Below are 27,415 nucleotides of genomic sequence, written 5' to 3'. Positions count from 1 at the left end.
TTCCCACCAAACCCAATGGATTGTAAGTCGAGGTATGGAGTCTTACCTCACATTCTCTGGAGCCAGAGATGGTGTAGGTACATGGTCCTGTACCATTGACTAGCATATCTGTGCCCTCTGTGTTATTAGGCTTGTAGTCCACATAGTACTCCTGCAATGGTGTGCTGAGTGTGCGCTCTGTCTCCCGTGACTTTTTCCGACGTTTGCGAGCTGCAGCCGAGTTTTCCTGCAGCTGCTTTACACTGCTTGGATAGCGCTTCCACGAGACATAAATTACCAGGAGGATCATAGCAACTGACAGGAAAAGGGCAACACTTCCTGCCACTATCTTGTGGAATGATACTGGTTCGAAGTCTTGCTCAGGTGGTGGGACAGCGGGCTGAGAAGGTGCTGAAGAGGTGGTACCTTCCAAGGATGTCCCCAGACCCCCTCTGCTGTCTCCAGATTTAAGAGTCGGGACAAAAGAGCTGGCTGGGGTCTGTGCAAAGGCGACAAAAGGGGTAGAGGGAGCAATTACGGTTGATGGCATGGCAGGAGCAATCATGCAAACTCTATTGGCGTCAACTGCATCCATAACCTTCTCCCCTTGAACTTCTTTGGGTGATGCGCAAATCATATTAATTTCTTTGTTTCCACGGAAGGTTCTCAGCCAGGCCACTAGCGGACACACAACTGGTCCACAGTCCCACATATTTCCTGCCAGACTAATTGCAGTCAGAGAGATCCAGGCATCCACAGCTTCTTGAGACACATTGACAAGCTTGTTTGAATCCAGGTTAAGTGTCTGCAGATTCGGCATGGCCCGGTACACTTCTGCATCTATCTCCTGCAGGTCATTTCCTGAAAGGTCCAGCTTCTGCAATGATGTCCAGGTCCATGTAAGGCCTTCACTCATGGTCCTAATGCGGTTCCACTGTAGGTAAAGAGCACGTAAGTTATAGAAGCGTGGGAAATTGAAAAAGTTGATTTTGGAGAACTGGTTATGCTCAATATGCAGCTCAGTTAGCTTCAGCAGGCCAGACATTGAATTGCGAGTAATGCTGCGCAGACGGTTGTAGCCAAGGTCAAGGAACTCAAGATTACGACAGTCCTGAAAAAGGCGAGAGGGAAGATTCTTAAGGGAATTTGAGCGCATGTGCAAACTAAGTAGCTTGCGTAGACCCTGGAACTGCCCTGGCTGCAGAGCTTGTAGCTTGTTGTAAGAAAGGTCAAGGTTTCTCAAGTTTGGTACCAGGTGAAATGTGGTGTTATGCAGAATTGTGATCTTGTTGGAGCTCAATATTAGCTCTTTGAGCCTCCGTATCCCTTGAAAAGCACGTGCATCCACATTGGCAATGTAGTTGTGGTCCAGGTACAGCCAAATGAGCTGGTTGAGGCCAACAAATTGTCCAGCCTTTAGGCTTGCCAAGCTGTTATACCGCAGGGACAGGCCTTGACAGCCACCAGAGAGGTTCTTGGGAACATCACGGAATGCACTAGACTCACAGTATACAATCTTGCCATCACATCGGCAGCTCCGAGGGCAAGGACGCTCACCAAAGCAAGGAGTGGCAGAAAGCCATGCCTGCATTAGCAGTGGCACCATGAACCAGCGGTGCCTCATGGCAAAGCCTGAAATGCAAAAAGAAAAGAAAAAAACAGTCAAAAAACGACGTAATCTCTGAATGTACAAATACATTACATAATTTGATAACACCTAAATCATGCCATTACAAATGGGATTATTCAGTTCAACTTATATTTAATGTGTACAATACTAGACACAATACTGGGCAAAAGTGAAGCAAACTAGAGGTTGACCGATTCATCGGTTCCACCGATATATCGGTACCGATAGTTAATTGGTCGAACTATCGTTATCGGCAAAAATCCACACCGATAATTTTTCCAAGTTGCGTCCGTTGCTGGAACGGCTGAGAAGGAAGCGTTGTCATTACACAGTACGAGATTCTATTATTTTTTATCACTGTAATACATACTGTTAGTTTGATTAGATAATCATCAAGTGTTCTAATATAGAAGCAAATAAAGTGATAGACTATACATGTAAAATACTTTTATGCAATTTTAATGTTCTGGCCTTTGCAGATATTTAAAGATGGCCATCTTTAAGCACGACTCTTTTGATTTATATGAAATGGTAAACACTTTACAATAAGATTAATTTTTTAGCATTAACTAAGGTTAATAAATGTTGTAAAGTATTATTCATTGTTAGTTGGTTAATTTCAACATTTACTAATACATTTTAAATTAAAATCCACTATCGGTCAACCTCTAAAGCAAACAGTGCAAAAGAGTTTAAAACAGATACAGCAGATTCACTTTCCCTGACAAAGTATCTCTCACACTTGTTTGGCGCAGATTCAATCGTGATCCTATTAGGACGCTGTGATATATTGCGACATGTTGAATCATAAAATGTGCATTGTGGTGTGCATCATATTATGAGGTAATTGACAATACCCAGCCCTAATTGTTGAGCAGTTTCAAAGCAGAGATTAATACGATTAATGAGAGAAGAAATATTGTAATTGTTCTGTGATTATAAACCCTTGAAATATTACATTTATACAGCAATATGATACCACACAGGACCCAATTAACAGTGGTGATTGTGTAAATCAATCCAGTCATGCTATGTTGTTTAATTCTTCTCTCTGGCAATGGCAAACATGCCTGTCTTCCAATAAGCTTGGACATAAGCCCACTACAGTATGAAAGGAAATGTCCTGAGAGATATGCCTCGGCCATCGTATCAGTCGCTAATTATAATCTAAATGATTGTCAGTCAACCAAATCATTTATATTTGCCTGGATGTTCAGTGACTCTGCTAGCAGCCTTTGTCCATCTTTCCTTATTGCACAAAGGAAAGCCTAGGTGTTGTACTTGTCAAAACAAATGGGAGGTTGAAGTGAGGCCTTATATCAGCAGTGAATTCACAACTAAACATTGGATCAAGAGGTTAGAGGTCTGGGTAAAATACGCATGTTCTTTATGTGAAGGTCTTGGCTGAAGTCTGGACATTTTCCAGTAATGGGATTTTATCATTTGTGCTGTGTCTTTCCGGCCTTCATACCCACACTGTGTTGCTGTAAAAGGGTTTCAGTTCCATTCCTGATGCAACTTTTACAAAGCTGGCTAGAAATAGCATTCTGAAATGAAGTTCCTGAGGCATTATCTGTCTGTCTGAGACAAATAATGTGGTGATGATACATTAATATTGTCATAACAAGAAATCATGAAAGTGGTTATATGAAATATCAAAATAAACATTTAGCTTAAAGGCAAATTTATTGCAAAACCATCCAAATAACACCTTTAGAAACGTGCATGGAACCAAATGGTTTATCTGAATCTATACAATGTTAAAGTAATTCTACCAGATGTTCTCTAAGGTTGAAAAGGAGAAAATATTCATAAGGTACTTCACTGCATTTAACGGCTTATCAGGACCAAACATTTAAATGGTCAAGAACATTATTAATGCACCTTCTGTTCCTGATTATAATATACCATGGCCTAAAAAATCTTGCTGATCTTGATGTGATTATTAGTGGATGTATTAAGTCAGTTAAACCTAGTTAACAACCAGAAAATGTCTGAATAACTGTCTTAATTTTTGAAAACCATATTGATTGTTACAGTATCATGTAGAACCTAAAAATGTCACTTCGTTTGATATCTTCTTATTTAACGCAATGACATTCATACATTTCTGCGTGTGGCTTCAGAGTCCAAACAATTTTTGGGATCCACTGATTGCGATTAATAACAATCACAAAAACAAAGCACAGATGCGCTGATGTCCATGAGCATACACTTGCCAACAACTGATGCACAAGCAGGCTGCAGTACAATAAAGTAATTACGTCACTGGCTTCCATTCACACTAACCAGACAATCAGACTGTATCCGCTTAATGACATTTGCTAATGAAATGATGCTGATAAAGTTAATGATCCAAGTGAAGTCTAATGAAAATTAATTTGTAACAAACATGCTCTGCCACTTTTCTTATTTTAGATGCATCTACACTTTTTCTTCTCTTGGTAAAACTGATTTTAGGCCTACATACCCTTCACAGTGATGCTCCAAAATTTTACCAGGTTGGTTATTTTATGTTTGCTGTCAAGATCTCCCACTACAGTGCCGCAAAGCAGCAAGCATAGCTCATCATTTTACGAGCTGTGGAAGGCCATCTCGCCGCATGCCGCTAACGAATAACAATCAGAGCAGGTCACATATCTGTCAAATAGCCCCTGTAAAATGATTGAAAGCACATCCATAATCAAGTACTCTAATGTGGCCATGAGAAGGTCTGTGACTTACAGTTAATTGCAATGCTTAGTTAAATAATGATGAGTTTAGTTTCAATAATCATGAAAAACATGTAAGAAATATAACTCTGGTAAATATTTATGCATGTTGTAAGCATGCGAAATGCATCCGTTAATAAATGCTAAATTAAATGCAAATTAACATCGAAAATCACACTGTTAACACTGATGCAATGCATACTGTCAATTTGCTTTTCTGTCAATAAATAAAATCTATGTGGCTTCACCTTTCTTTGATGAAGAAATAACTCCAGCTGCTCAAACAAGTAATTAATGCAAAACTATTAGCCTTCCAAGCATTGTATGCACAAGTGTACAAATGACAATGCATGCACATAATGTGCACCTTTTCCAATATAAATCTAAGAAAGTATATTAACTATCGCTGTACGATCTCCACACTATCAATAATGCACGGGCACACTCTGAGAAATTGCCTTTTTGCCAAAAATGAGGTTCAATTAGCATTTCAGTGTTAAAAAATGAGTTGGCATCAGTCTGCTATATTTAAATCAGTGAGAGATAAAAAAAAAGAAAAAAAAGTGATAGGCTGATAATCAGTTGACCAATTTCTTATTTATTTTTTTTACATTATTTTTTTTAATTACCGATATTCACACTTTCCAACTTAATTGGTTGTCTGGTCTATGGTTGGATGGCACAGTTTGGATCCCAACTGAAAAGCACAACATAGTTTACAGGTACAATTAGTTATTCAATTTAATGTTTAGACACTCAAACTTTGCATATAGCCATTGATTTTCTAGTGAAAAATATCTAGCTTAACATTTAAACCTTATCACTAAAGTCCACACCACAGATTGACATCAGTTTGCTACCAGATCACCAAACAGCTTTGCATAAATATAATGGCATAAATAACAGCAATACATACATTTTCTAAAAATATTTACAATTTTGACGATATGTTACAAGTAGCAGCATAACTAAATAAAATATTCATCATAATACATAATGTGTTTTTGTTGTAGGATAGTAGCCTAAATGATCATTTATATTATTGTGACAAAAAAAAAAGAAAAAAAGTCAAAGATCAGTTCTGGTTTTCAGACACTTACACATATAAACGAAAAATATACAAAATATCATCGAATCAATGAATGGACGGATACACTTGACTATACCTCAGCAGAATCATACCACTGTGAACTGAATGCAGGGTCAGATTTGATCAAGAAATATGTATTATTATCATATGCAAAATATGCATACAAATTGTCTTAAAGACAGCACCATATGAATGCATGCATAATAAACATGTTATGCTTCAGAGTACATGCGGTCTCTTTTGTTTTAATGCATAGACACCGTTTGAAGACAATTCACATCTCAAAGAAAACATAATTCAACTGCAGGAAATGTCCCCCTAATTTATCACCATAAACATCTACCGTGGTTTCCATGTTCACTTATGTCCGAGTGATAGTCAAACTTACCCATCACCGCGTCTCAGTCAACTCCTCGCCACAGGTTTTACAGCTTTCTACCGCTCGAGACCCGAAACGGCATGGCACGCGCTCTCTTCAGATGGTTCGGTTCTTCCACACGCGCACGTTCCCGCCTGTAGTCCTCCACCGCAGAGCAGACGCGGGAAATCTTCAGTCTCTCCTGACTGACCACTGACCATATCTTTTAATTCCCCTCAAAACAAAATGTTCATAATAAACATCCACTCGAACAGAAAGAATCCATTTTAAATCCTAACATTTTTACATCAAGTCACAAACAGAACCGGAGACGCGCGATTCCAAATCCAAGTTAGGCTATCTACCACAAGTCAAACTTATGGAAATCCCAGCAATCCCCTTCCACCTCAGTGTATTCCATCGCAGCATAATGCGCAAACACTGTCTTTCCCGAGATGATGATGATGCGTACCGTAGATTAATCCGTGGATATTTTGTTATAAATAAGAATTATGATGTTTAAGAGATTTCAATCCAGTCCAAAATTATTGCACTCAGAGAATATTGTTTAGAAGTGTACTCCACTCCATCGGGAATGTTTCTCCTCTCCTGTACAGTTCCCGACAGTACAGAGATGCAGCAGGATTGTGAGTGGTTAACCACAACCGCCTGTCGCACCATAACTTTGTCAGACAGAATCCGAATGCCCTCTTCTGGCGAACTGTCATCTCCAGCAGCAATCTCTTCTCCTCTCATTTCACTCTCACTCGATATTTCCAGAGGAAAACGAGTGGGTGACACTACAAGTCTATTAAATCGACTACCATAAAAGAAGAACACACGATCCAGCTGAAGAGGGACGTCTATTTCTTGAGCCAACAAGAAATCATCACAAATATCAAAATCTTTTTTTTATGTAGGCCTACTGCTTATGTTCCTTTTGAAGTTTTAGATTCTTTATCCGAAAATAAATGAAAACTGAATTTCGACTTTGCGTGGATTGCTGCGTTTTAGTGCTTGTGAAAATAACTAATGTCACTACGATTTTATTTGAAATAGCCTAAAATTGACTCGATATAGTTTATGTTTCTTTCTTTCAGCTTCAAACTTTTAAAGGGAAATTATTCATATTAGGTGAGTACTTAATTATGTATCATGCTATTTATTTTAGCATTCTCCTGCTGTCATAGATGATGGTGTGAAATGTAGTTTTTTTAAACGTTAATTTATTTGCACATAGGCTACTTAAAGGGAAATTCATCCAAAACTGAAAATTCGGTCATCATTTACTCACCCTCATGTCATTCCAAACCCAGACTTCCGTTTATTTTCGGAGCACAAATGAATTTTAATAAAATATGAGGATCGCTTTATACACTGAACAGATTTAAAATAGGCTTTTATTCACATATAAACATTCATCAACACACACACACACACACACACACTTGTGATAAAAGCTCAAGCGTGTTCCCTTGATGTGCGAGAACCAATGAGGTTCATTCTCCTGTTATGAAGTACAGCTTCTGCAAGAACCAATGAGATTCATTCTCGTGTGTTACACAGCACGTTTGAGCTTCTGCAAGAACCAATGAGGTTCATTCTCATGTGTTAAGTTTGTGCACGTTTGAGCTTCCACAATAACTAATGAGGTTTGTTCTCATGCGTCAAGCAGGTCCATTTGAGCTTCTGTTTATGTTCCCTGATAAATGTTTATGTGAATAAAAGCCTAGATTAAATCTGTTCATCATATAAAGTGATCGAGTCTTTTCAGAAAATTAGGACTAAACCACTCAATTAATATGGATTTTATGATCACTTTATCATAAACATTTTGAAACGTGAAAGGGGTGGTTGCGTAGCTGTTAATGGATGGCCAGAAATCTCTCCGATTTTATTAAAAAGAAGACGAACGAAAGTTGTACGGGTTTGGAACAACATGAAGGGAAGTAAATGATGACAGAATTTTTATTTTTGGGTGAACTATTTAAAGTCGACAATTGACATACTTAAAGTTGACATGAAATGGATGTTGCTATAGTCTTTTCTTCTCTAAGTGAAACTTTTCTTTTTGAAAGAATTTAGGACAGGATTTGATTTTGTCCATCAGGAATTGATTGGATCATCTCATGTGAGTTATAGGTTGTCCTGCCCTCGTGCTGGTAATGAGATTGCCATCATTGGAGAAGAGAAGAAATGTCATTGCAAGTGGAAGGAGACGTTTTTTTTGATTGAAAATTAGGCGGGCTCATGAATTAAAAAATAAAAATAATGATGTGCACAAATAAATAATTTATAATAAACACTGCTATATTCAATAAATATACATTAATGCATATTCCATAAATATACAATATTTGAAAATATACATTTATATGTGTTTACAAATTGTTAAAGTAAAACTATTTTTTTTTGTTCAAAATGTGCCAAATTTATATAAAGAGCGAGTACATCATTAATCAATCTTCCAAACCGGGTTTTTGTCCTATCCTGAATCACTACAGTGCAGCTATTCTGACTATTTTAGACAGAGCGGGATGCCAACTGGTGCATAGTAGCTCACCTGTGTGACTTGTCATTTACTGTACATAAACAGAGAGAAGTAGCTCTGGCTACAATGTTCTTCCACAGGACACATGCAGTTTTGTATATTATCCTATAGAGTGCTGTATCTTTAAGTAACTAAATGGACTACAAACACCACAATGATTTAGTCCTGCTTATAAGTTGTCCCTTGTTTTCCTTATATATGTTTTATCTAAATAATATGTCAATAATTATTTCAGATAGGTTTCAATTTGACATAGACTGACCTCAAGGCCCTGGGTTTGATTGACATTGCTGTCATGAATTCCACAATGACAGTCTAATAAATTATTATGGGTTTTCACATGGACTTGAATCTGATTGTCTGTGATTGTCCTCATTACAAAGGAAACGTTTGAGTGGCACTGCTATTTCCTGCTTCATCATTAGCACAACCATACAATTTCTGTCCATCAAGTGTCCCCTTCAAACTAACAAGCCAGTTAACAGAAGCATTCAACCTCTCGAGGCTAAGTGAACTGATTGAGCAAAGACAATTACTGTGAAGCTGACCATATATGTATTTTACAGAATATACATTACATAATATGTGAATGCCTGAATGAGATAAAGGTATAGTTGCCAAGAATGAAAGAGGCTTGTGTTTCCAACATTTCCTCTCTGTCTTTAAAGAAAACAGCTTATCACTGTGCTCTGAGTCTCAGCAATTGTACAACTGCTTAGAAATCGAGGCCAGACAGCAGCAGTCTTTAACAACAGTTCAGAAAGAGGTCATGGCTGGAGAAAAGTCTGTGTTCCTGACTACGTTGGTTTATCCACCTCAGGACCACAAATATTTTTTGTGGGTTTTGGTGGTTCGCATCACTGATAGGGTGCTATTCTGTTGCTTAAATATTCTGCGGTTAGGGCATTCTGGGGTGTGTTTCCCAAAAGCATTGTTGGCCAACTACGATTGCAATTTCCATTGAACTCTATTGGTAACGACAGAACTTGAGACCATAGTTGGCTTTGGGAAGCGCACCCCTGGATGGTTGCTATTGGTTTGCTTACAGGCCCAAGTCAAAAGAGCCCATCTGCAAGTATATTTACATTATGGCTCCCTCAATGTAAATCAATGGAAGTATTTTTTCCAGTGTTTTTTTTTTTTTTTTGCACAGCAAGCAAAAACTAAATCTTTACCCATTTGCATACTTTTTTTTATGAACACTAAAAACTTTCTCTGATCATTTATTGAGCAAGCTGTCATTCTGTTAGTAGGTATAATTGTCAGTTGCACATTTCGAGAGTTCTACCTGGCCTCAGCACTTTTTCATGAAATTGAGCTTGACACCTTGGTCTGTAATGCGAAAACATAATTCCCTGGAACTCTTACTTATATACCTACTGGACTTCAATTTGGCTGATGGGCCGCTCCTTGGCCAGGGTTCAACGAGCAGAGACAGTCCTGCTGACAGCAGTGAAACAATTAATGCCCTGTGAAGTTATGATGCTGGCAGCTGCCCTTGTCCCATGTAGTGCTTCCACTCTGGTGACAGTGCTATCCTTCTTTTTGCTGCTTCACATGCTGACGTTATTTAGATATCTGTCCGGGTTTACATCACGGGAAGGAGTGGAAACATGAAGCTAAATCTGGGGCTTTTACGATAATCAAGTGCGTTACCATTTCAAAATATTGACTTAATAGCCAAGAAAACCATTATACTACAATAACAAGTACACTGTAAACCTGAATTTTTACAGTTACATTTTTTTTACTCAAAAAAATGTAGGCAATCAGTTCCATCAATTCTTTTAAGTTAAGAAATTCAAAGTTTAAGTAAGCAGAACATTATATAACATTTCATTTTAGCATTTACTCTCCCTTTGAGTGTCGTGGAAAAGCATGCAGGGAAATAGAAATCCCAGCCCAGTTTCAGTTAAATTAAAGTTAGTCTAAATTAAAAGAATCAAGTTCATAAAACTCAAAACAACGAAACAATTCAGATTACTTAAAATGTGTCAGTTTTGTGAACTCAGAAATAAAGAAGGTTCTAAATACTCATAAAAGTTGATTTGTTTGAACTAATTTGTTTAATTTAAGTTGGCTCTACTCAAACCAATTAATTATTTGAAGTGTTAGCGTTTACATAAATAGCGCAAATGTACAAATTGCAATAAACCACAGAAAAGAACTTGCTTTCTTCTTTGAAATTCGGTTTGGAACAACTTGAGGGTGAGTAAATGACAGAATTTAATTTTTTGGGTGAACTATCCATTTAAATAAATAATAAAATATTAAATATTTAAAGATTAAAAAGAAGAACAACTCTTGGCCAATTCTTCTCTGTAGAAAGTCATTATGTTCGATAGACTGGTAGATATTCTAATATATGAGCTGCTCTTTTTAGTCCCTGCCACATCATCTCAAAGGATTCAGATCAGAACATTGACTAGGCCACTCCAAAACTTGCATGTTTGTTTCCTTTCAGACGTGCAATAGCTTCTGGATTTTGGTTTGTTGTCTGGCTGCATCACCCAGTTACACTTAAGCTTCAGCTTACACACAGATGGATGGATATTCTCCTTAAGAATTGCCTGGTATAGAAAAACGTATGTTTCCCACAGTGATAACAGCAAAACATCCATATAGAATCAAACTGTCACTATTATGTTTTACTAGATACTGTATGAAGTTCTTGCAGTAAAATGATGTGCTCAATGTACTATATTTTCCTAGAATTCATCCAGGGATCATTCAGGTGCAAACATGAGATGAGCTTTGATGTTCTTCTTGGCAAGCATTTGTTTTCACCTTGCTACTCTTCTTTTTGTTCTATTTCTTCAAGTCATGAACACTGACCTTATAGCTGATGCTAGAGATATCTGCAGTTCTTTGATTTTTTTTTTTAAACTTCCCAGAGGAGGTGCTGCTATGACCTTGGAGAAACTTTGGCAGGTTGGCGACTTTTCTGTGCATGTTCTATTTGCAGTTAATGGCTCGCACTGTGGTTCAATTGAGTCCATGAACCTTTGAAATAGTTTTCGAACCCTTTCCAAACTGATATATCTCAACAACATTATTTTCTCAGCTGTTTTGGAGGAATTGAATGAGGTGACCACATCTCTGAGAGAATGTTTCAGTATATATGCAATTTAAACTCAACAGGACTGGTTGCACTAAAGCCTACAACTCTGCATTCGGAACGCGCTGATGACGTGCGATGTCTGTGCGGAGGTATGGAAATACATATGTTGACAGGCATGTAGGACATCATGAAAATTTTTTGGTCCTGAGACTTCCACTGATGATATATGTAGCCTACGTTTTAATATTTAGACCACTTCTAATATTGATTTCTATGCGGATGTGAAGAGAGTTTCAAAAGTGTTTATAAAACAAATTTGCCTACCCTACCTTTAAATATGCTGTAAATAGAAAGCTCTTACAGAAGCTCTCGAGAAAATATACAAATGTTGCTCTCAAAAGGAACCAAACTGCTTTGGTGCAGTTTTTTCTCACCGGGGTCCAGGACCCCCGATCCCCCCTAGAAAATAAGGGTACTTTTGTGCTTGCCTCAGTACTGATGAAAGGCTCTAGAGACATGCAGCGCTGGTTTTCTTATATTTGTCTTCTTAACAAATCCCTGTTCCAAATTTAAAAGGTTGAGTAATCACCAGGTGGTGATTGTTACACTTTCACTAAACTGTGAAATAAAGTTAAAGTCGAAACATTAAACTCACCAAACTGAGGCAAATATAATGACAGATGTTTTGCTGGTTTGTTGGCAAGACTTGTGAAGTGTGGCGGCAATTTAGTTCTGGAGCGTTTGCATCATTTTGTGTGTGTGTGTGTGCGCGCGTGTGTGTGTGTGTGTGCAACTATCTTTGTGAGGACCGGTTTGAGTTTTAGACCATCGGAGTAAGGACAAAGAGAGAAGACATTTTGGCCTGTCCTCACTTTCTGGGACCCCTTTAAAGGCCTGTAAAAGGGTCAAGACTTGGTTTTATGAATAAGGTTATAATTAGGTTAAGGGTATGTTTAGGGTAGGGGTTCAGGTTAGGCACTTAGTTGTGATGGGTAAGGAGCTAGAAATTGCATTGTGTCAATAAATGTCAAAAAAATAAATAGATGTACAAGAATGTGTGTGTGGTTCTTTATATGATTTATAAGAACACAAATTTGCATAATGACATGGGTATTACACTGGGATTACAACGTAAACGTGGTTTATGAGGACATTTCCTGAGACCTCGTAATTAATATGTTTAAAAAACATTATAAACAATAATTTATCAAAAATATAAAAATGCAGAAAGTGTTCTATGATGGGTAGGGATAGTGGGGGAGAGAATATACAGTTTGTGCAGTATAAAAATCATTATGCCTATGGAATGTCCTCATAATAATAGGTGCACCAACGTGTGTGTGTGTGTGCGCGTGTGTGTGTGTGTATGGGGGGACCTTACCAACCTTTGCACATGCTGTGTCCCAATCTGGAGAGCTGTTATCTAAACAGAGAATCATAGGATGCTGGGATTGGATTTACAGGAACAGGACATATGGATCTTTTTGTAAATTACTGCAGAACAAAAAGCATGGATCAGAGTCACACATTAACCACCATGGTCTTAGAGAGAAAAGAAAACCGCAACCCATCTTTAGAAAACATTCAAAGTAGATAAACCTTTTGGAATGAGAAATAATATATATATATATAAAAGAAATGCCACAGAAAATGCCAAGATACTATATATTTTTTAAATAACAATTCTGTTATTTAGTGCATATTAGCAGTGTGTTTATTGTGCTATCTTGTGTCTTATTTACAGCTATGTTTTTATTCTGTTCATTTGATTTTATACAACCATAGTTGTTCAAACTGAGAATTGAACTAAGAATAATAATGTTTTTAAACACTGATGTACTGTATACATATTCTTTGATTTTCTTAATGCTTCACAGCAATGTGTGCAGTGTTTTAATATTGGCTGAGCAGATTCATTTATAGCCCCACAGAACCTGGGACAGAATCTGAAACCAGGGCGATTTATGGCCTGTGTTTCTGCTGATACAGTCCTGCCTGTCAAAACCATCAGTGTTAAACAAGCGCCACTCATCGTAATGCCCAGATATGCAAACAAAACATGAAGAGACCATCAGAGGGAACAGCTAAAGTAAAAGAGGCCTTCAAATCAATACCCTGTCCCATCAGTGTCATAGCAATTATGAAAGGTCATTAAATTATACTGTTTCATATTCCACTCAGACAAAATAGGAATTCAAGCCCAACATTATCTGTGCTTTGTAAAGGAGGCAGTTTGTGTTTCCACTTTCATTTATATCATTGTGTGTGGTTGGCTTGTAAACACTGATCTAGAGCTGAGTCATTTCATTTTGGTCTTTTATATACAGATGAATTGTTACTAGATAGGGGAATGTTCGGTTTAAGAGCCAAACAAACATTTTGGCAGTTTCTTTAAGCTCTTTTCACACTCATTGAGTTTGCTTATCACTCCCTTGCTCTGTTATGAAACCTTGTGAGCTGCCAACATTATTATGCCAACACACAGCATTATAAGACATGCTCCAGATGACAAGGCTGTTCCAAAAAAAGGGGCAGTCTTGCTAAATTCTTGTTGACCAACTTATTGAAAAACACACCAGAAAGCCCATTGCAGATTGCCCTAATTATCATAATAAGCACGTTCAAGAAGGGTGTACTCACACTAGGCACGGTTGACTTGTACCGTGCCCTGACACGATTGTACCCCCTCCCCACTACCCCGCTGACCTGCACTCACATTGCACTTAAAGGCCCACTGAATTGCCTTGGAACGTGCAGTTTTGTATGATGCAGTCTTTAATAAATCCACAGAGAGAGAGAGAGTAACGTAACACACATCCAAACAGCAAAAAGACCCGACAACAATGAACAGAAACAAGGGAGCTTAAATACACGTACAAACAAGGCTGATTAGAAACACACATCTGAACTGAATGACAAAATCAAATATCTGACCATGACAACAAACAAGACAAGGAGAAATGGTGCGAATGAAAACCAAGTCCAAACTGAGGTGACTGACACACACAACAGGACCAAACAATACTGATCCTTGGTAATTGGAACTCATTACTAAAACATAATGTTTTATGAAAATTATAGTTTGTTATGGGAGAATACAATTCTCGCATAGCACTGAGATTTTGGCAGAAATATGTAGGCAGTCGGCTTTCATACAATCCATTCTTTGGTACCACTCACATCAGTAAGACCATGCTGGTCAACTTAAGTTGTACTTATCAATAGCATAGCCAATACAGGTCCACCAGCTGGGACCTGCATTGCAATGCATGCTGGTGTCTTTTAGCAGGGATCAAATCAGAGGTAAAGCTCTCAAATTCATTAAAAACAGTAAACCATGGTAGGGGACATCAATGCATCTCCTAAAGCCAACTTTACTTTCATATATTAATGGTAAGCCAAAGCTGCCATTATCAAAAATCATTGCAGTGTGAATGTAGTTGTTAAGAAGAAATATTGCCTGATAGGGTTGTTTTGCCCGTACGTGAGCCTGGTGAGGAGGAGGTCTATGGAAGGTCACTCCTGCAGTGCATAATTAGGCAGCAAACTGCCTCACTAAACATGGCGGCTGCCCTGCAGAGCACAATCCCACACACACATACACACACCACGAAAAAAACAAAACACATGCACGTCTATGAGTTTAATACCAGCTGGACAAATAAGCGAGCAACACTCTCTCTCTCTTTGGCTCGATTATTATTCTGTCCGATTTGGAGTTCTGTCAGGATCGGTAAAACTGCCAGTGTAGTATGCTCTAGCACACATGTTCACAGTCTATATTTTATGTTCAATAATATATGCTAAGAATTCGGAGGTACGTGGTACTTTGCGTAAGTGAATTATTTATAATCTTCAAAGGGTTTGATAGGGGCAAATGTAATGTTTAATATTAAAATTTAATGGAAATAATTACATATTGACCACACAGAGACTGCCGCCCAGAATACTAATGCCACTTAGGCTTTTATTTGGTTGTTAAATAATAAAATATCTCGAAAAATCTTCTATTCTGTAGCACACTGGATCAAAAATTATTATTAATAGATTCCTGCTCTGCGACTTAAATAAGGATGATTTTCAGTCTGTCATCATAAAAATGCAGCATTTTATGTATAATTTATGTCCGGAATATGACCCGTGGTTTCTGTTTATATTAATAAAATTGTCATAATACTCTAGCACCTTTGGCAACTTGGTGTCGAGCAACCATCTCTTTGAGGCATTTATTTCCTCATTCCTAATTCATTTTACACAGTGCAAGAAGAGCTTTACTGGTATTTCTCTTCAAAACATTGAACAATGAGGTACTGCTCTAGGTAGACTGTGGGCACCTCTGGCCCAGTAGCCATACATAATTTAAGTAATTTAGCAAGGCTTGGGGTTGGTTTGCATCCATAAAATGTTGGTTAACCTTTGAAGCCCTGCCAAGCCCTGCAATTTACAAAAGATAGGTGCACCGCTTGTCCAAATGAACTGATGGCCAAACATTTTTTGTGAGATTTGAGCTGGTGTGAATGGCTAGATTTGATCCTTTTTAATAGCATTAGGGTTGTGAGGGTTTTCTGTATTGATGTTTAGCTTCGTTTAACCATAGTCACCCCTCGAAATGGCCCCAGATTGTCTCGATTTATGATTCGCTTGCAGCCTCCAGCAAGCCCAGCTGAATAATTTACATTGTGCTGAGGCCTGCGTGCCTGGAATGGCTGATAGCATTGTTGCATGCGCGGATGTGTGTGTGTGTGTGTGTCTGTGTGCATGTCGGGCAGAAAGGAATAAGGCCAGCAACAGAGTTTCTTACCTTTCAACAAAGAGGTTGAAAGGTAAGAAACCTGGGAAGGCAAAGGTTTGGTGACATATGCAAGACGGAGATCCCAGCGAAGCTAATTTCCCCCTCAATTTATCATTGCAGTTGTCTAAATTTCAACTGCAAAACCCGGAAATTTTAGCACTTTCGGTTTCAGTGTCCTGAAGTCAATGTTTTTTTGTTGTTTTTGGAATGGGTTTTTGGTCGAATGCTTGAAATAAGGCCTGTGGTGAACATAAGCTCAAGATATGTTCACATTTTATTCTACAATATAAAATACATTAGTAATGATTTAAAAAAAAAAAAAAGAAGCTTTTACTTGTCTTGTAAACGGTGCAGAACCTGATTTCATCAAGTGCAACATGTTCCTGGATCAACATCTTTGATGATCCTGGAACAACATTTCAATCAATCAGTCAGATTTGAGGGACAAGTTTAAAATGTATGTCAAGTTAAGGCTTAAAACCAGGGTTAGGTGCTTCTACATCACGTGTCACCTATCATTTCCCTCTGATTTTAGGGATGACATATGGGTTTGTTGAGGGAACCAGGGTGATATACGAACTTCCGAATTGGCCTACAAAAATACGTCATTCCTGCACCACTCTATTGAATGCCTTCAGAAGACTTGACCACTTTTATTACCCCTTTCTGGTGTCTTTTGGAGACTTTATTTTTTATTTTTATCTATTTGAAAAATAGCTGCTTAAATATTCATGGACCAAAATAACAAGTAAATAATGACAGGATTTTAATTTGAGAAAACAATCCCTTAAGAAAACTGCAATTTACCGATCAAAGATGTGAAGATACAAATCTATACTTTTAATCTCCAAGTTATTGAATTGTTAAAGCATAACCTTAAAATATATCAAACATAATGTATTATTCATTAAGCAGTCGAGACATTGGGATATAAGCCAACAAATCAAAACTAAGACAACTGAAAGCACTAAAGGGATGAATTTTTTATAAGAGCACTTGATTTGTCTATTCACATTCACATGTATTTGATACAGTGAGTATTTCAACACAAGATCCTTGTTTAGGTCTAATCTAGATGAACAGTAGCAGCTCACTGCCAGTGTTTTGGGAGATATAATATCTTGTGTCTAGGGCTCAACACATAGAGTGTGAGATTATCCCATGTGTAGATGAAGTCGCTCAGCCTTTATCCTTCTGCCCATCAGACCGCCCTGCTTCCCACTCACCCTCGCTCTTCATGACACGTTCTCAGTCGAGGTACAGCCTCAGGGAAGATGCTGTGGAGACCTTGATCCCTTTTCCGTCTGGATATTCTTTTACTTGCCTCGTATTTGCCTCGTTCCCCTGCCATTCTCTCTTTAGAACTTAAGAGCAGGTCCTCTGAGGCTCATTACATGCTTTTTCGTATTTAAATCCTGGCTTTTTGCCAAGTGTAATGTTCTTCTTCTTGGAGACCGACATCACTTCTTGCCAAGTTTGATGTGCTTCATCTTGGAGATCGACATCACTCATGAGATCTGTAGAACATCATGGGTGCTTCGCTCTCATGTGTCATGTTGATGACTGATCTTGAGAAGTTGCTTGCCTGGCCTACCAAGAAGTAATTTTTGCAGAAATCCAACTCTTATTAACTGAGGTACAAATTCATGCATGACATTTCAGGTCTGATCAAAAGGGACAAGCGAGACTTGGAGGAAACACTCTCATTTAGTCGTTGCATTCAGCGAAGTGCATTTCGAGTAATTTCGTAACACACAAATAAGTTTCTAGCAGTATTTCTCAGCTATAAAAATGGATCATCATCTAATCCTTTGCATGACTCTAATAAGATCTAAATATTCCACTAGGAATCAAAATATTGTTACACTTGGATGCGCCTGAAACAGCATCATCTCTCATCACCGCAAAATCACATATCCACTGTGCCACTCTATGCATTCAACTGGAGAAATTTGGATTTAGTGGGAAAGTACATTGTTGTACTCAACAATTCAATAGCCAACACTAATCTGATCTAAATTAGGTTGAGTCCATGCACACAAAGACAAGGCACGTCTCAAGAGAAGTTATGGATGGTTAATGATACAGGTAAAAGTAAATGAAAAGTTCAGATGCAAAAGCCTCTAAGTGCCATCTGAAATTTTCTTCTAGAATGATAATTTTTATCAAGCTCATGTATTTAAGTTCAGTAATTTCACTTAAATGGCAATGCAAATGACCTATTAATTGTCATTTAAGTGAAATTACTTAACTTAAATATACAAGCTTTATAAAAATGATCATTCCAGAAGAAAATTTCAGAAGGCACTTAGAGGCTTTTGCATCTGAACTCTTCAAATATTAAATATGAAATAATAATAAAACCCATATGAAAAACATTACGCTTTTTTTTCTAGGAAAATGGACCAAAAAAATGGATGAATCATCCTGCACAAAAGATTTCTGACCAATCAAATGCTCTCTAGAATGTGAATGTCAATCCCTCTAATCTCACCTGCAACCAACTAGAAAATATATCCTTAAGTCATGTTTTCATAACAGCAAATTGTAATAAACAGCAAGAAATCCAATATCAAACCTGCTGTGCAATATACTGTGCAATTTGAATTTGACTTATAATGTAGATATAATGTAGAATATATAATAATTCTGAAATACTATGTGCACACATGTCTTTCCATATTTCTCCATCAGGGTAAATATGTGTATACTTAAGTGTCCTGCAAGCTTGGGCAATCTCATTATGCTTATAAGATTGAATGCAGTGAGCCGTGAGGTTACCTAAATATTAAAACCTACCAGACTCATCCATTTCATGAGTGCTACTAAAAGGGTTCGGAGCAGGAGTTCGGCTCCAGGGATGGGTCATTAATTCAATTGGGAAACCACATTTTTGGGCTCAGGTGATCCTTGCAGAAATCTCACAGCTTTTAACACAGACTATTTGTTTCACGATATTACTATTGTTTATATGCCGCATATCCCTCCAGCAAAAAACCCCACATCTGTTCAGCTTTTTTTATTGTTGTTGTTTTGTGCACAACGCTGATCTCTTGGAGTGTGTAGTCAAGTGCTAGATTACAGACAGACAGATGATGCCAGGATTAAAAAAAGGTATTTTTGAACCAAATGTTAGGGGGAAAATGTGAGATTGCAAGACAAAAGTTGGTTGAAGTATGATTGAGGGCAATATGATTATACAACCATGCTGTTGTATTTTAAGCGTTTCTTTTGTTGCTTGTGATAATGATGCATATGTATCATGCATTTTTGCATTAAAGATCAGTGAATGCAATTTCATTATTCATGGGGAATTAGGCAAATGTCTAGTATCTGTGTAAAATGCATCCCTAGAGATGCACACAAACAAAAGCAGAGGTATGACACACATGCGCACGCACACACATACCGGATGGCCGTTTTTTAAATCGCAGCAGGAGCGCACTTCTCTAGCGTAGCACTAATAAAATATGGTGCTGCTCTGGACAGGATTTATGAGCTCAATCAATTTCCTTCAGCCCGATCTTCATCTTGTCCCTCGGTTTCTTTCTCAAGAGCCTTATCAATTATATGTAGCCAAGGGAGGCTGTATTGCTTATGTAGGTGTAGTCAGATTTGTAAAGGAGCTTGGATAATGGATCCACACCTATGGCGATAGTGGATGCCATCTTGGGGTGGGCACTGGAATATGTGAGGTGGGCAACTAATGTCATGAGAAGAATGAAAACCATTTTACCATTAAAAATACAAAACACTGTATTTATTGCAATGCAATCCGACCATATACATATGTTTACCAAAGTCACACCCTCATGTTTAGGGTTTCAGAAACCCCAAGGCCAATTTAATAGTTTGGACAACTTAAAGGGACATTTCACTCAATAAATACATAAAGTCACTGGGGTTTAGTGTTGTTTTGGACCCCATTCACTTTCATTGTAAGGATTAAGAACATGAAGGTGAGCAAATTATTAAATTTTGTGGTGAGCCATTGATTTAAATTTCCCCTTTGTCTCTTTAGGTTTTATCTTGATATGAAAATGTTGCCCTCTCTTACACGACACTAACCAAAAATCAAACTGGGTTTTTTTTTATTATTTTTTTTGAGAAGATTTTAAGCTATTTGAATTCTCAGCCTTCCAGAAAAACAACAACATCTTACTATGCAGATTTATATTCAGTTTGTAGCGTATCCGTTTCGCTCTATTGTTTATGATAACCCAACACGGATTATTAGTTATAGCCGTATGCATGAGCAAAGTCTGTTGCAAGTAAGAAATGGAAACATGAAACAAACATTTCCTTTGATATCAATATCCCACCCAAAAGCTTTACCTGATGTGTACAGTGTTTGCTCATTCATTAAAAGTAATCAATCTGGGTTCACTCTAATGAATACAGCTGTGGCCAAGACATTTAGGAACCCAAAGTTATTACTCACGTTAAATGCTCTGCGTCCTTAAATCATGCGGACAACATTAATAAACATTTCCCGCTGCTTGCTGAGGCAGTAGATGCAAAGACTGTGATTTCCCTAAAGTGTAAACACTCTGAGCAATGTTCTTACAGCAAGACACATTCTAGTGTCTTTTCTCGTTGGAATTCAATGGAAATGTGCTGTGATTGGCAAAATGCTAAACAAACAATAGGGGGAATGGGGTAAGCTGTGCCACTTTCTAATTAAACTGTCTAGTCAAGGAGAAATTAGATAAATGAGATATAAAAATTGCACACTTATTTATATTTTAGGATGTCTGCTATTATCAGAAATCAGAAGAATGTGTCTATAGCACAGGGCCATAGAAATATGGCCTCTCAAATATGACCTAGACACATTTGAATGCAAACCTCAATATCACTATTATGAGAGTTCACTAGCTAAATCCCAGTTACTATATTAGGAAGTTCATTATATATCTGATTCTGAATTCCTTGAATCTGACTACTAGAGCAGTTTTCCAATGGATATCCACCAACACTGGATCTTTTCACTGTTTGCATCTATCTACTTGTCTTTCTGCACCATTAGGTGGCGACAAGTGACAGTCTTAATGAGTGAATCATTCATTCAACCGATTCGTAATGATGATTCATTCAGGAACGAAACAAGTCACTGGCTTTATGAGCTACTCATTAAACCATTCTTTCAACAGAATCGTTAAAAACACAAACTCATCCAGGAATGAAACAATTGACTGCCTTTGGTGACTCATTGAATCATTCATTTAACCGATTAGTTGAAAAATGTGAATTAATTCAGGGAACTAAATAAGTGAATAAGGGTGTTAGACTTGAAGCAGCACTGCACAGAACGATTGGTGTATGACATCAAAGTACAACGAGAGCGATTAGAGAGCAAACGGTTCTATATGCTTTCGAACTGCTCTCGCAGTACTGTGATGTCATTTACCGATCGGTCTGCACAGGGAAGCGTCAAGTCACTTCAACACTTCAACACTTCAAGTCAAACACACCTAATGGCTTTATGAGTGACTGAATCGTTATTCAACCGATTCATTCGACAAAGTCGAGTCATTCGAACGAAACAAGTGACGGTGAATTCATTATAACGTCCCACTTACAATTTATTCAATTGAAATAAATATGCAACATGACAGAAGATTAGATAGTAGCTATTCGGAATTTAAACACTGTCTTTATGAGTGAGTTATTGTTTTGAAACACACTGATTCCATCAGTAATGAGTGCCAGTAATTGAGTAATTGAATCATCGTTCTTCACCGATTTGTTCAAAAAGGCTGAATCATTCAAGAACAAAACTCCACTACTATGAGTTGCAACAATTTGGCTGTGGCTTTGTTTGGAACTATTACGAAGGAACTGACATTTTATTTAAAATGTAAGTTATTCGATACTAAACTCCTGTTTATTTAACTGCTGACTGCTAACAAATGGACCAAGTCGTTGTTACAAGAAAGTATTTCCCCACACAAGAGAATCTATGTGTCTTATTTACATAATTGAGTGTTTTATTGCCATATTTGAACTCGTTCCCGGCCATTGACGGAATATTACGTCAGTTATGAAAAAAACACTTCTTCGCCTTTCCGTGTTTTCACTGTCATACGGTAGGGGGCGCTATTAGGCATCTTCTGAACTTCTGAAAGAGTACAGAATCTCCAGATCAAAAGACATGTGAAGAAGAAGCTGGAAAAAAGCAATAGCATTTGTAAGCAGATGCATGTAAAATAACACAATCATCAACATTATACAGCATATATATCAAAAATGTCTAATGTTACTGAATGAAATGTCGACCCAGGACGAGCTACAGTACTGTGAAAGCTTTGGTGTTGATGGACTCGTTCTACTCCATCCATCCATTTTTCTCAACTTTGAAAATGAAATTTACCCCCATTGAAGTGTTGATAAAAAAAAAAAGAATGCATGAAGCTAGAATTATTATTATTGTTTTTTTTTTAGCAGAGTGTCTGTTCTTTCTTTTGATATATTGCATGTTCAGATATTCATACAAAAAAAAATATTCTGGGGGCCACGAATTTTGTGAAAATTATCCAAAATCCTGGCGCTGGCTGGCAACTAAAGAAAAAAAAAAAGCTGACGGGGAACGAGTAAACAGGTTTTGGCAGATGTTAACAGTTTATATAGAGCTCTAAATGTTGAGAAAGTTGATTACTTTTGCCTAACTTCATTTTCTGAGCATTTCTCTCTCATTCGCCATAGAAATAGTTGAGAATGAGACAGAATGGATGTGAAGTGTGGGTCCTGGCTTTGAGCCAAATCTGTGCCCACTGTCTCATCCGAGATGACAAGAGGACATGAGGCTTTCATCATGTGAGCTAATGTAAAAAGGCATCAGTAGTAGAAGTTCATACCGCTTTATGACAACATGAGAGGGGATTTTAGGTAACTGCTTACTGAAGACATTTTTCAATGTAAAATTCACTGTGGTAACTATTATACAGACCCTTTCCAAAAAAATTGAATATCATGGAAAAGTTTATTTATTTCCATAGTTCCATTCAAAACGTTAAACTTCCATAGATTATAGATTCAGGGCCCACAACTTAAACGATTTCAAGTATTTAGTTGTTTATTTGTACATAATTTGGGCTTCCAGCTCATAAAACCCACGAAAACAGGATTTCAAAAAAATTGAATATTACATGAAATCACACAGTAATTACACAGTGATACCATGGTCACTGAACCAGGTTTTGGTTCTTTTGTCAGTGTGGGCAGGTGCAAATCCTGCTGGAAAATGAAGTATATATATATATCTTAGTTCTGTCATTTACTCATATCGTTCCAAACCTATATGACTTTCTTTGTCTATGGAACACTAAAAAATATATTTTGAAGATTGTTCTAACTTTTTTTTTTTCCTTCATTAAATGAAAGTCAATGAGGACCAAAACAACAGTGGACCCCAAAGACTTTCATGATATTATGGACATAAAAACAGACTTTTAAAAATGTCATCTTTTGTGTTCCACAGTAGAAAAAAATCATGCATGTTTACACCAACCTAAGGAAGATTAAATAATGAAACAATTTTCACTTTTGGGTGAACAATATCTTTTATACAATGAGCATGTAGAACAGGGATGGGCAACTTCGGTCCTGGAGGGCCACTGTCCTACAGAGTTTAGCTCCAACCCTGAAAAAATCACCTGCCTGTAATTTTCTAGTAATCCTGAGAACCTTGATTAGCTTGTTCAGGTGTGTTTGATTAGGGTTGAAGCTTAACTCTGTAGGACAGTGGCCCTCCAGGACCGAAGTTGCCCATCCCTGATGTAGAACTTTTGAGGGAGAACTAATAACTGGATTTACCAAAAATGTCACTGGTTGGTGGCATCAGAACTTTGAAAGATATTTATGTCATGACAACTCTCTGAGAGTTTGGCATGTTGATGAGGATGACAAAGTTAATGTGTTTGGTCTTGGCGGAATAGATCTGCTACACTGCTGCTGCTTTTATTGCTGCTGAATCACCCTAGTAGCAGAGACAGGTGGAGCTGGGGAAGTTGGAGGGTTTCTGAAACGTAAAGCAAATAATAGACAAGATTTTGAATGATGAGCAAGCAAGCTCATTGGCTACCAAAACAGTGGGAACCAATCAGCTGTGCCCTATAGAGAATGATGCAATTGCCAGCAGATTGGGTTAAGGACTTATGAGCCTGCACCATCTAGAGTTTCATGACAGAACTTTGTTATTTGATTAGTTAGCATTAAATGAACACTCATCCTATTATGTAAATGCATGCTATTATGTATGTGTAACGCTTTTGACCCTGTAATTTTTGATAAAAAACTTTCTGTGATGTAGTGACGTATGCTGGATTTCTCCAATGATTTTGTCAGCATATACCTTGCTCCACCACAATTGACTGCAAGCTTGCTTTCATTTTTGAGCGCAACATTCACATCTCAAAATCTGCCTTCCACTTTTTTATTTTTATAATCCGTTACACTTGGATGTATGTCACAATCAAGCGGCAACCTTCCGGTCTCTCTGTTGAATCCAACACCGAAATGACTTAAACTGCAATTCATCGACTGGCCGCTAGAGACAGGCTCCAAAAGAGAGTCAAACCCATATAACCCCCCATGTTTGTCACGGTTCATAAATTCATTGCTTCCTTCTTGTCTCGTGTAACTGTTGTTCTGTGTGTGTGTGTGTGTGTGTGAGTGGGCGTGGCACTCATTCCGGATGATCAGCGATCCAGCTGATCCCATTCAACACTCCAGCTGCAGCTCATTCAACCACCTATAAAACCTCACCGCACTTTTCTCTCATTGTCAGATCGTTGGTTGATGTCTCCCGTGTGTTATCCCAGTTTTGTCGACGTTCCTGTTTCGTGTTCCAGTTCCTGTTCCTCGTTCTTCGGATTTCGTCTTCACCTGGGTTTCACGGTTTCAGCACTTCACCACGGACATCTCGCTGACCATCCAGTCCCTGTGTCACCAGCTACTCACTCATCACCGGACTTTCACTTACATGTATAAGAATAAACTGAGTTACCTGCATATTTGCTTCTGTCTTTTGTTCGCCATGACAGAACGATCTGACCATGCTATGGAAGCAGCAGGTAAACCATCTTCATTCGAGACTTTTGTCAACACCAGTATACAACGTATGGATCATCAGGAAAGGAATATCAACGACACAGCTCGAGCAGTTCAAGCGCTGGTGACACAGGTGTCCGAGCTCACCCAGCAATTACTACTCCTGCGAAATCCCACTGCGCCACCCACACCGTCCGTTCCCCTCACACCATCGGAGAATGCTTTCCAGTCTGAGCCACGCCTTCCCGTACCTGAGACCTATGCAGGTGAGCCTAGTTTTTGCAGAGCGTTTTTGACTCGCTGTTCGATGCATTTCTCCCTGCAGCCAAGAACATTCTCCAGCGAATCGGCCAAGGTGGCTTTCGCTCTCACGCTCTTGACTGGGAAGGCAGCACTCTGGGGAACGGCGGTGTGGGAGAATCAAGATCCATGCTGCACCTCGTTCCAGACACTCTCCGCCGAAATGAAGAGGGTCTTCGACCGCGCCAGCACCGGGAGAGAGGCGGCCCGCATCCTAGCAGAGCTCAAGCAAGGAGAGAGGTCAGTCTCTGACTATTCGATTGAGTTCAGAACCCTGGTGGTAGAGTGTCATTGGAACGAGGAGGCGCAGTGGGACATGTTCCTGCATGGGCTGGCTGACCGCATCCAGAAGGAAATCTACCCCCTGGACCTGCCCACATCCCTTAATGGACTTATTGAACTGGCACTTCGAGTAGATGCTCGTTTATCCCGTGTTGAACGACAGAGGTTGCCTGGTCGAATGGCGGAAAGAGCCGGGGTTCAACGGTCCAGCGGTGGGATGCGGTCAGCCCCGTCTACGATCACGAGCCCATGCAGGTTGGGCGGGCTCGGCTTACTCGGGAGGAGAAGGAAAGGCGGAGATCCCAAGGACTTTGCCTGTACTGCGGGGCATCAGGACACTTCGCTTTCGGCTGTCCAGTTAAAGGGGCAGGCCCGGCAGTAATTCTGAGGCGACTGTCGGGTGGGATCTCCGCCGAGAAGACCTCATCAACATCGACGCTCCTCCCAGTAAGACTGAGATGGTCAGCTCACGAGCACGACGGACAAGCACTGGTGGATTCCGGGGCCGAGGGTAATTTTATGGACTACACGTTTGCACACAGATTTCAAGTTCCTCTCTTACCGCTCACCCACAAGATTGAAGTCCGCGCACTCAATGGCCAAGATCTACCTAACATTTCACTCACCACCGGACCCGTCACGCTCATCACATCTGGCAACCACACTGAGACCCTGTCATTTTACATACTGGACTCCCCTCTCGCACCCATAGTCCTAGGACATCCCTGGCTTATCGAACACAACCCCAAAATAGACTGGCAGCAGTGCACGGTGTTTGAATGGAGTACTAAGTGTCATGAGTCCTGTCTTGTCTCTGCCTGTCCGTCTGTTTCTGTCTCTGTGTTTCAGGAGGAGGCAGGGGATTTATCTAACGTGCCCACGGAGTACCTGGACCTGAAGGAAGTGTTCAGTAAGTGTTCGGGCTGCTTCTCTTCCTCCGCACCGTCCCTATGACTGTGCAATAGACTTACTGCCAGGTAAATCTCCGCCTAAGGGCAAGTTATATTCGCTTTCTGTCCAGAGAGGGGGGCCATGGAGAAATATATTTCTGATTCTCTAGCAACGGGGTTCATCCGTCCTTCCTCTTCTCCAGCGGGGGCGGGGTTCTTTTTTGTGGGGAAGAAGGATGGTTCTCTGCGACCTTGCATTGATTACCGAGGGCTGAACAGCATCACGGTAAAGAATACCTATCCTTTGCCGTTGATGTCTTCAGCCTTCGAGAGGTTGCAGGGAGCGTCCGTCTTCACTAAATTGGACTTACGTAATGCTTATCATTTGGTCCGCATCAGGAAGGGGGATGAGTGGAAGACTGCTTTTAACACCCCCAGGGGGCACTTTGAATACTTGGTCATGCCCTTCGGGCTGTCCAACTCCCCAGCAGTCTTCCAAGCACTCGTCAATGACGTGCTGCGAGATATGGTCGACCAGTTTCTATATGTCTACCTGGATGACATATTGATTTTTTCATCTTCTCTCCAGGAACACGTGCAGCACGTCCGACGAGTGCTTCAGAGGTTGTTAGAGAATGGGCTTTTTGTCAAGGCGGAGAAATGCGATTTTCATGCACAGTCTGTTTCTTTTCTAGGGTACATTGTGTCGGCTGAGGGAAT

The 27,415-nt window shown here is 39.1% G+C and overlaps 1 protein-coding gene across 2 annotated transcripts in view; it reads right to left on the bottom strand.

Moving 5' to 3' along the window:
- The window catches only part of LOC311285154 (leucine-rich repeat transmembrane neuronal protein 4), a 113,570-nt gene extending 107,683 nt beyond the window's left edge, over positions 1-5,887 (bottom strand). Inside the window, exons 1-2 of one of the 2 annotated variants that reach the window (XM_084400650.1) lie at positions 5,799-5,887; positions 47-1,611 (exon numbers count right to left, since the gene is read on the bottom strand). In XM_084400650.1, coding sequence (XP_084256776.1) covers positions 47-1,611; positions 5,799-5,802 — 1,569 coding nt within the window. In that variant the 5' untranslated portion in view covers positions 5,803-5,887. Of the gene's footprint in view, positions 1-46; positions 1,769-5,798 lie in introns of those variants that run through there. The other variant, XM_084400649.1, reaches the window with a different exon arrangement.
- Between the last annotated feature and the right edge of the window lie 21,528 nt (positions 5,888-27,415).

Source organism: Rutilus rutilus (assembly GCF_951802725.1).
Source record: "Rutilus rutilus genome assembly, chromosome: 25".
Lineage (NCBI taxonomy): Eukaryota > Metazoa > Chordata > Actinopteri > Cypriniformes > Leuciscidae > Rutilus > Rutilus rutilus.
Note: the sequence above shows the minus strand (reverse complement) of the source record. Positions and strands in the feature narration are given on the sequence as shown.